This window comes from Pyrus communis, chromosome 2, assembly GCF_041283825.1.
Source record: "Pyrus communis isolate YQ-2024b chromosome 2, ASM4128382v1, whole genome shotgun sequence".
Taxonomy (NCBI): Eukaryota; Viridiplantae; Streptophyta; class Magnoliopsida; order Rosales; family Rosaceae; genus Pyrus; species Pyrus communis.
Genome location: NC_142566.1, coordinates 21,830,105 through 21,839,165, shown reverse-complemented (window position 1 = coordinate 21,839,165; position 9,061 = coordinate 21,830,105). Strand labels below are relative to the sequence as shown.

Here is a 9,061-nt window from a genome sequence, read left to right as displayed (position 1 = left end):
TCGTTTGAAAACAGAAAACGAAAGGGGCCAAAGGGCACACAGTCCTTGTCCCCAAAAAAGCTGGCACTGTTGCTCTTTCCCTCTCACATTCTCTCTTTGTTATCATTGCCCTCTCTTACCCTCCAGCCAAAAAAAATAAAAACACCGGCGTGCTGGACGAAGACGAACGAAGACGGTGCCCACCACCCACCCATCTGCTCCTCTCACACTCCAACCTCCGTCGGAATTGCTCGCCTTTTCCTCGATTCCGAAGGTCCCTTCTCATCTCTCTCTCTCTCAATGTTTTACTTTTTTGCTTTAATCGTTCATCGTTTCCTTCTCTTTGGTGCGTCCGATGCTAGATTTTCCGTTTTGTTTTCGAAATTTACGTGCTTTTCTCAGTTTCTGCTTTGTAATTTGGTCAAAGTTTAGGTCTTTTGTTAAGATCGGATTGTTTGTCTGCAAAGTTTGATGAACTGTAGAGCAAAATTTCAACATATTATAATTAGGGTTTTCTTTGGTGATTGTTGCTGGAATTGGTGTTAATTAAACGTAATTTAAGTTTCCGTGCAAATAATATTTTCCTTAATCTTCACCTCCATTTCTCAGACTTTTTGAACTGGAAATGGACTTGGATTTATGATTCACATTTTGGATCTTCTTGAATCTGTTTTTGGGTAGATTTATTTTGCGTAATACTCACCGAGTCGTAGTTGAGGGATGCGTATGACTTGATGGTCTGTTGTTGTTTGGTCATCTGATTGCATGTTTGAGTGATTGTGTAGCTTTTCAGTGAAATACTGAAAAGTGCTCGGGTGATGATCACCCATTTGTTCCTCTATTGACGAACTAAAACATTTTTTTATGCATGTTAATATTTGTTCTCGAGGTGTGGATGTAGCTCTATTCGACTTTAAGTCTTGTTTAAGCAACGTATTAGGTTCGTTGGGCTAGAGTGTATAACCTACATTGCTTGAAGCTTAGAACAACTACATCATTCAGATATCCCAGTTCTTAGTGCTCGCATATGCTGCTTGGATTTAAGCCTTTTTCCGTGATTGAGTAATTTGGAGTGGTGAATGTGTTTAATATGATTAAGCTTAGATTTATTTTGATTTGTGTGCATTTCAGCTGCATTAACTAGAGCACTATGCCAAATATTGCAAGATGGAAACTTCGTATATATTTTTATGCTATAAAGTTTATTTGAGTTACTAGGCACCTTGCTTTCTGCTTATCACATGTGTTATTCCTTTGAAGGATCTACTGGTAGTTATTCCTTTGATATGGAACTGGTCACTGTCGTATTAAATTTCAAAGTTTTCATTTTTGTAACTTTGGACAGGGGATGGCAGCAGAGGAAGATGTTGACTTGTCAACCTTGAAGTCTCAGCTGGGTCAAACACTTGAACCTTGGAAGCAGGAGATAGAACAGCGCCAATCCCAAGTGGATGTTTTACAAACAAAGCTTATGGAGGTACAGCTTTGCATAGAGGGGTCCGAGGAAGATTCAAAAAAGGAATTAGAGGTTCTTTGGCGTAGAGTTAAAACTACTGCAACTGTGTTAACATACTTGAAATCAAAAGCAAGAGTAATGGCTGTTCCGCATTTAGCACATACATCATGCGGCATCAAACAATTAGAAGGGGTGGGCCTTGTTGATAAAAATGGTACACCGTTGTCTGGTTGGTCTAGGAATGTTGATCTCACTTCCTTTGATAGTCTAGATGAAGAGACTTGGGTTGGGATTAGCAACCAACATGATCCTCTGGATAAACAAGATGCGGCTTATATTGGTGAACTTCTTAAATCTGTTCAGATGGTTACGGATGTAATGGAAGCTCTTGTCAAGAGAGTTTTACTGGCAGAATCTGAAACTGCAATTGAGAAGGAGAAGGTGACTTTTGGTCAGGAAGAAATTAAAAAAAAGTCAGTTCAAATTGAGAACATGTCTGTGAAGTTAGAGGAGATGGAACGCTTCGCTCTAGGAACAAATGGTATTTTAAATGAAATGCGGCAGAGAGTTGAGGATTTGGTTGAAGAAACTACTAGACAGCGGCTACGAGCTGCAGAAAACGAACAGGAGCTTTGTCGTGTGAAGCAGGACTTTGAGTCTCTCAAATCATATGTCAGCAGTCTTATCACTGTGCGAGAAACTCTGCTTTCATCAGAGAAGCAGTTTCAAACTATAGAGAGACTGTTTGAGCGGTGAGTATGTTTTCTTCTGAAATACATATTCATTTTTCTTGAGTGCTTCTGCTAGATCATTTAGTTGGTTATGCCAGATTCTTTGCTATCTTTGTTTTTCTCTTGTTTGTCCTACAAATTATCATGGATTGAGTGCTTTGCTAGGTACTTTATTGCTTGTGTCATGACAAGTGACATCAAACATGAAATGGTTAAGTATAATTCTTGGTATAATCCATGGTAATTATCATGGATTGAGTGCTTTGCTAGGCACCATATGTCTAGAAAAAGATTTTTAGGTTGGTACTGTTAGATCCTTTCATTAAGAAAGTAGCTTTAGCTTCTCGGGCTTTTTCATGTTTTGGTCTCAATTACATGGTTAAAGTACATAGATTATTGACGGAGAAAATGTATTTGAAGTATTTATGCTACTGATGATGTTTAAAACATATCTGTTGAATTTATTCTGCATATGTGCACTCTCATTCACATGAGTGTATTTCCTTGTGGACACAAGGTTTTAAGTTAAGCAGCAGTCGTAATATGTTTATGCCTGTGTGGTAATCGAAACTCGTCCTTCTGTACAACCATCTACCCTACCTGGAAATATTGGTGCTTTATTATCTGATACTGCTTTGAAACAGGCTAGTTGCAAAAACAACACAGTTAGAGGGTGAGAAAATCCAGAAAGAGACCGAAGTCCAGAAACTTATGGAAGAAAATGTGAAGCTGAGCGCTCTTCTTGACAAGAAAGAGGCCCAACTTCTGGCCATGAATGAACAATGCAAGGTGATGGCTTTGAGTGCTTTGAACATCTAATTTGCTAACGCTCACCTGGCCGGTGGTTTGCCTTGCAACACAGTTTGGATCAGTTCCACCTATCAACATACCAGAGAGGCATGCAGGAATGAGCGACTCCAGATGGAAATCTATGTCCGAGACCCCTTCTTTCAATTGTAACATTGTGAAGAGCCCCTTGAACTCGTTATCTAGTTCTGCGTTTGCGCTGTTGCTGGACCGAACCCAGAAAATCATACATTGATTGGAATGCGATCTCATTGTTAAATTATTAATCACTTGCTGTATAGGTTTCATTTGAATATTGTTGGTGAATGATCTGCATTTGTCCAAACTCCGGTGAAGTTTTATATCAAGCATGGTGATTTAATCTGTAGGCTACGTGAAGTTTAATCGGCTCCTGTTTTCTCAGCATTTGTGTTGGCTTCTAAACAAGTCTAATTATTAGAGAAAGGCTTGCAGGAAAGAGAGAGATGCCGAGGCGGCAATGTCCCAAATCTATAATGTGCTGCTGTGTGTTTTAATTTTTCACATGACATTGTTGATTTAAGATACCGTTACCTTGGCGTTTCTATTTTATGCAAGTCCTAGCCGTTTGATCATCATTTCGTTCTCATTGTTGGTAACTTAGTTTGAAAGCTGGTTTTTTTTTTTTTTTTTTTTTTTTTTTTAATTTATAGAATTTGACTAAAAACTAAAAACTAAAAGTAGTTACGAAACGAGTAAAAATAAATAAATTTAAAAATAAGATTCTAAATTAATAAAAAAAAATTTCCTTGTGAAAAAACAAACAAATTCGAAATCCCGCTTAAAATAAACAAAGGCAAACGAACGAAAACCCTAACCCCTCTTTACTCCTCCAATTTTCCCCTTCTGAAACCTAATTGCAAGGGAATTGCAATACCAATTAGCAAATATGCCCAATTGAAAAACCCTTTTCTGCTTTATTCGACGAACTACTTGTTTGGATTCCTTTGTTTAAATTGGAAAACGAATAGCTTGACATTTTCTCACAATGTCAGTGAGAAAAGCAGGTGAAACTGAACCGTCTCAGCCGAAGGAGGGTGGCGGCTCCGCCCAACTGTCCCAGCCAGTCCGAACTTCAAATCCTGCAGAAGATGGAGACAAGAAGGTAGTGCATTCTTCTGCTGTTCGTTCTTAACATTTGGGTTCAATTTTTTTGGTTTTAAATTTGTAAATTAGCTCAATAATTTAGTGGGTTTCTTGTGAACGACAACTAAGAAGCTGAAAGTTTTGAACTTTTCTTCTTTTTTCGTGCGCAAATCGTAGCCTTTTGCTGTTTATTTCTGCAATTTGTAAATTTTTAGTTCATTGACTTTGAGGGAGCAACGGGAAGGGGCGAAAGATTTATACATTTGTTGGTTCCATATATTTGAATGCCGCTTAATTTTCATTTTTCGATGTAATTGCATAACATCTATGATGATTTTTTTCCGTTTCGGTTATCATAGAGCACAAGCAGGAGACTGAAGGATGTTGATATATGTGTGCCAATAGTATACGGGACAGTTGCATTCTACCTCGGCAGGAAGGTCAGTGAGTAAGTATTTTCATTTGGTTGGGTCCTCGTTTATGCCTTTTGTGCCTTTGAATAATTTCCGCTTATGTTTTCCGTTAATTAGGTCTCAGTCCCATAAGTGGATGGTTTATGTTCGTGGGGCAACAAACGAGGACCTTGGAGTGGTGGTAAAGCGAGTTATATTTCAATTGCATCCTAGTTTCAATAACCCTATGAGAGTGATTGATTCGCCCCCATTTGAGTTAACGGAATGTGGTTGGGGTGAATTTGAAATTTCCATCGGTCTGTTCTTCCACAATGATGTCTGTGAGAGACAATTAGACTTGTGAGTTGCGTATTCTGATATTGATTTCATCTACTTGAAAACATCCACAAGATAGTACAATAATTACCTGAGCTCATAGCATGCAGGTATCACCATTTGAAGTTATATACTGAAGATGAATCTGGTCCCCAGTCAACCAAGAAACCTGTTGTTGTGGAGTCTTACAATGAAATAGTTTTCCCTGATCCTTTAGAGGCCTGTTTTGCTCGTGTGCAGAACCATCCAGCTGTTATAGTGCCCTGTTTACCTGCTGATTTCAACTTGCCTAATCCTGGTAAATTTTATAGCTTTGGTATCTTTTTTATATCATTTTGAACCTTCGCTTCTTATAATCCATGGATTTTATTTGTCTTACCTGGATTTTTTTTCAGTGCCGATAGATCAGAAGAATGACAAGGAATGAGGAGGGAACACGAAGGATCATACACTTGGTCAGTGGTTCTTGAATTTTTCAGAGGCAGATGAGCTCTTAAAACTTGCAGTGGCTCGTCAAGAGGTTAGAATTAGTAGATGTGTTCTCTTTCTTTTTTAACTAATCAATGTGGTCAATGCTGTAAGTTTTATTCTGTGTTGGTGCATTGTACAATGCTAATAGTTTTTTGGTTTGGTCTCGTTGTAAAGTGCTAATGCTTTGGAACTAACATATTCTCAAATTCCACCGCCTCTCCCCCCCCCCCCGGGGGGGACCTAATATGGCCCTTTCCTTTTTCTTTTTAACCTTTTTTAATGCAAGAGCTTATATGATCATGCAAATTGTGGTCATGTTTAGGGTACTGCTTTAGAAGATTACTTACTAGAGATTATGTTCTATTACTAGCTTCTGTTGGGCTGGTGATTATGATCTGTTTCTCTTCCCTTATAGTGTATGTGCATCCTCGCTAGGTCTGTCCATTGTGTTCAAGTCTGAGTGGTTATTGCTGGATGTCTTACATGTCCCACACTATCTTGAATGCATTTGATTTAGTTTTCTCATTGCAGGTTTCACTTGTAGCTATGACCCATTGCATGTACTGTTGCCCTTGTCATTTCTTGCGACTTGTGTTCCTCTTTCTTCTGACTTTTGGTCAAGTCTAATACCGTGTTATTGTTGAGTGTCGTGTGATATTCACCAATACTGAAAGCATGCAATGATTGTAACTTTTAATTTATCGGCCTGGCTTCACATTAGCTATGTCCAATTCAATGTACAGAGTTGTGCCTTGTTTCACTCTTCCTTTTGTGCCTGTTTGATTGGTCTGACTGGACCGTATTGGGATTTTTGGGAGAATAACATGTTTTACATTACCTTCAACTTGATAGGTCCAAGCTCACATTGTCAGTGCGAGAAGACAATTGTGTATGATGGATGGGCCGCCCCAACTGTCAAAACACCGTCAGGATACGAATATGCATGATCATGCTAGATCATCCTTGAAGTTTCACCGTCAGTGTCAATCACAGAAGATCAAGGAATGGTTGTTGATGTAAACATGTGTATCCACACTTCCACAGTTATGGTAAACTCGACGTTTTATCTCTCCTTTATAGCTAACTAAAGGTTAGTATAGGAACAACGAAAGGTCCTAGCGAAGCATATGACCGAACAAGAATTAGAAGTTTGCATGCACGAACAGATGAATGTAAAACACGTATGAATGCACTTATGCATATGTTACAGTTATATTATGTTTTAATTGGTCAATTTGTGAGTATCATAAGGAGGGCACTCTGTTTCTTTGCTCATTTTTGTCCAAGTAATTTTGATGTTTTTGGGTCTTACGAGCCGAGTTTACTTTCACCGAATGCAAGAGGTTCAAGATAAGCTCTCAACTAAAAGTTGAATACATGATTCGAACCGATTCCAGTCATTTCACACATTTTAGTTGCTGTTACAACAAACATTTTAGTCATTTCAAACAGCTTTAATCTGTTCATTAACTTCTGCTGATGCAGCGGCAATGAACGTAGTCAGATTAATTGAGTGTTCGAGTGAACTCTGAATTCAAATGCAGAGAATTCCGACTTTGGATATAGTGATTTGCAACACAATGTACATATATTGTTCAATTTCTGTGTTCTTTATCTCTCACATCAGGTTCTTTAAAGATAGTGCCATCTCATCAAAGCCAAGAGTAACATGGCATTAAGATGCCGATAAATTAATGGGAACATCTAGTGTAGCTGCATATATAGATATATGAACACTCAGGACCATAATGGGCCCATTTAGAGTTTGAATGTTGTACGTGAAAGCGTTGCAATTCGTATTCGCATTTCAAGGTTTGTTGACATGAATTCAACACGAACGTGATTAAAGTTAACCTCAACACGACAAGATTATAAACACGTAATTTTTGTTTCCCTAATTCGCGCATGACACAGTTTTTTAAAGTGTTTATACAGTAATAATTGCCCACAAAACTTTATAAGAACAAGGTGGTGTTACTGACACTCCAATAAAGTCATTGTGAGTGCACTCCTTTTTATAATTGTATTTTTCTCCCAAATATAGAAATTTGAAAGTACAGAATGACATTTTTGGAATGCCAATAATGTCTCGTAATAGTGGGTGCTAAAACATAATGTATATAAAATAAAAGGGTTAAATTTGTTGTTTCTCTTCAATTTTAATGAGCTTATTTTTTATATTACGAGTTATGTGGATCACATAAGTGTTAACAAGTTACACTATTATGTAAACATGTTAAAGTGTGTTATTTTTTTAGTTAGGCAGATCGACTTGATAGATGAATTTGTTTATTAACCATTTCAACCCATTTGACACTATTATGATCAATATGAACTTGATTATTTCGCATTTTATTCTATTTAGACTGTCGTGTCGTTTTCAAAACTACCAACCCATACATATTTGTATATAGACAATCTTGCATGGATATGAAACATTGTATCTTTGTATATCTGTATGTAAACAAAATTTATGGTAATCATTAGGAATGTGAAATAATACAAAGGAAAAAAAGTGAAAAAAGCAAGACAAGTGGCCATGCCGGCTGCTGCTGACCTAGCTAGAAGCTCCACGGGTGGAATTTTTGAGCTTTATAACATAGGTTAGCTAAATTCTTTCGAAAGCGACAAAGAAAGAGACCAGTACTGCTGTAACAAGTGGTGCTCATTTTATGAGTAATATATGTCTTTAACTTAGAAGCTCCTTCTGCATACGTATGGTCCCTTTTTTGGTTTTATCAAGTAGGTAACATGGGCAGACTTAAATGGTAAGACATTTCCAGAACTCTTTGCAGCATATGAACTCAAGTTGAACATGTGCTCCCTACAAATTGTCTGTCACTAAGTTCATGTATATATGTATGAACTCATCTCGGGTTTCACGTGTAGCTATGACGCCATTGCATGTACTGTTGCCCTTATCAGTTCTTGCAACTTGTGTTCCTCTTTCTTCTAACTGTTGGTCAAGTCTAATGCCGGGTTACTGTTGAGTGTCTTGTGTGTTATTCACGAATACAGAAAGCATGTGATGAGCTTTATTATCGGCCTGGATTGACATTTAGCTATGTCCAATTCAATTTACTGAGTTGTTGTGGCTTGTTTCGCTCTTCCTTTTGCGCCTGTTTGAGTGGTCTGACTACGGACTTCTAAATATGGATTTTTGGGAGAATAAATTGTTTACATAGCCTTCAACTTGATAGGTCCAAGCCCACATTCTTGGTGTGAGAGCAAGATTGAGTATGATGGATGGGCAGCCCCAAATGTCAAAGCCACCGCCAGGATACGAATATGCATGATCATGCTCGATCATCCTTGAAGTTTCCTCGTCTGTGTCAATCACGGAAGATCAAAGAATGGTTATTGATATGAAAAATATGTATCCACAATTATGGTTAAACTCCATGTTTTTTAAATCTCTCCTTTAATGCTAACTGAAGGTTAGTATAGGAAGAACAAATGACTCTAGCAAAGCATATCATCAAAAAAGAGTTGGAAGTTTGCGTGCACGAACACTTGAATGTAAAACATGTATGGATGCACTTATGCATATGTTACAGTTACATGTATGTTTTGATCGATCGATTTGTGAGCATGACCTGAACTATCATAAGCCAGCCACTCGGTTTCTTTGCACAATTTGTGTTAGAGTAGATTGAAATTCCGATTAGGTATATTTAGAGGAGGGGTGATTGCACAGAGAGGAAACGAAAAAATGACAACGGCTTCTCTAACTCCGCAGGTCACAGAGGAGTAATTCTCATTTCATAGATTGCTTACACACCTCT

General features: G+C 37.9%; 1 protein-coding gene and 1 pseudogene across 2 annotated transcripts; both read left to right on the top strand.

Annotated features, from left to right (window-relative positions):
* LOC137747311 (uncharacterized) lies at positions 1 to 3,340 on the top strand. Its single transcript, XM_068487402.2, has 3 exons — positions 1 to 253; positions 1,325 to 2,187; positions 2,811 to 3,340. The coding sequence occupies exons 2-3, from the start codon at positions 1,328 to 1,330 to the stop codon at positions 2,983 to 2,985; spliced, it is 1,035 nt and encodes a 344-aa protein (XP_068343503.2). The 5' UTR covers positions 1 to 253; positions 1,325 to 1,327; the 3' UTR covers positions 2,986 to 3,340.
* A 419-nt stretch (positions 3,341 to 3,759) lies between these two features.
* Positions 3,760 to 8,852, top strand: LOC137748827 (transcription initiation factor TFIID subunit 14b-like; annotated as a pseudogene). The gene is made up of 6 exons (XR_015957357.1): positions 3,760 to 4,096; positions 4,437 to 4,525; positions 4,608 to 4,829; positions 4,916 to 5,103; positions 5,201 to 5,325; positions 8,477 to 8,852. The product of XR_015957357.1 is annotated as a transcription initiation factor TFIID subunit 14b-like (transcript).
* The last annotated feature ends 209 nt before the right edge of the window (positions 8,853 to 9,061 follow it).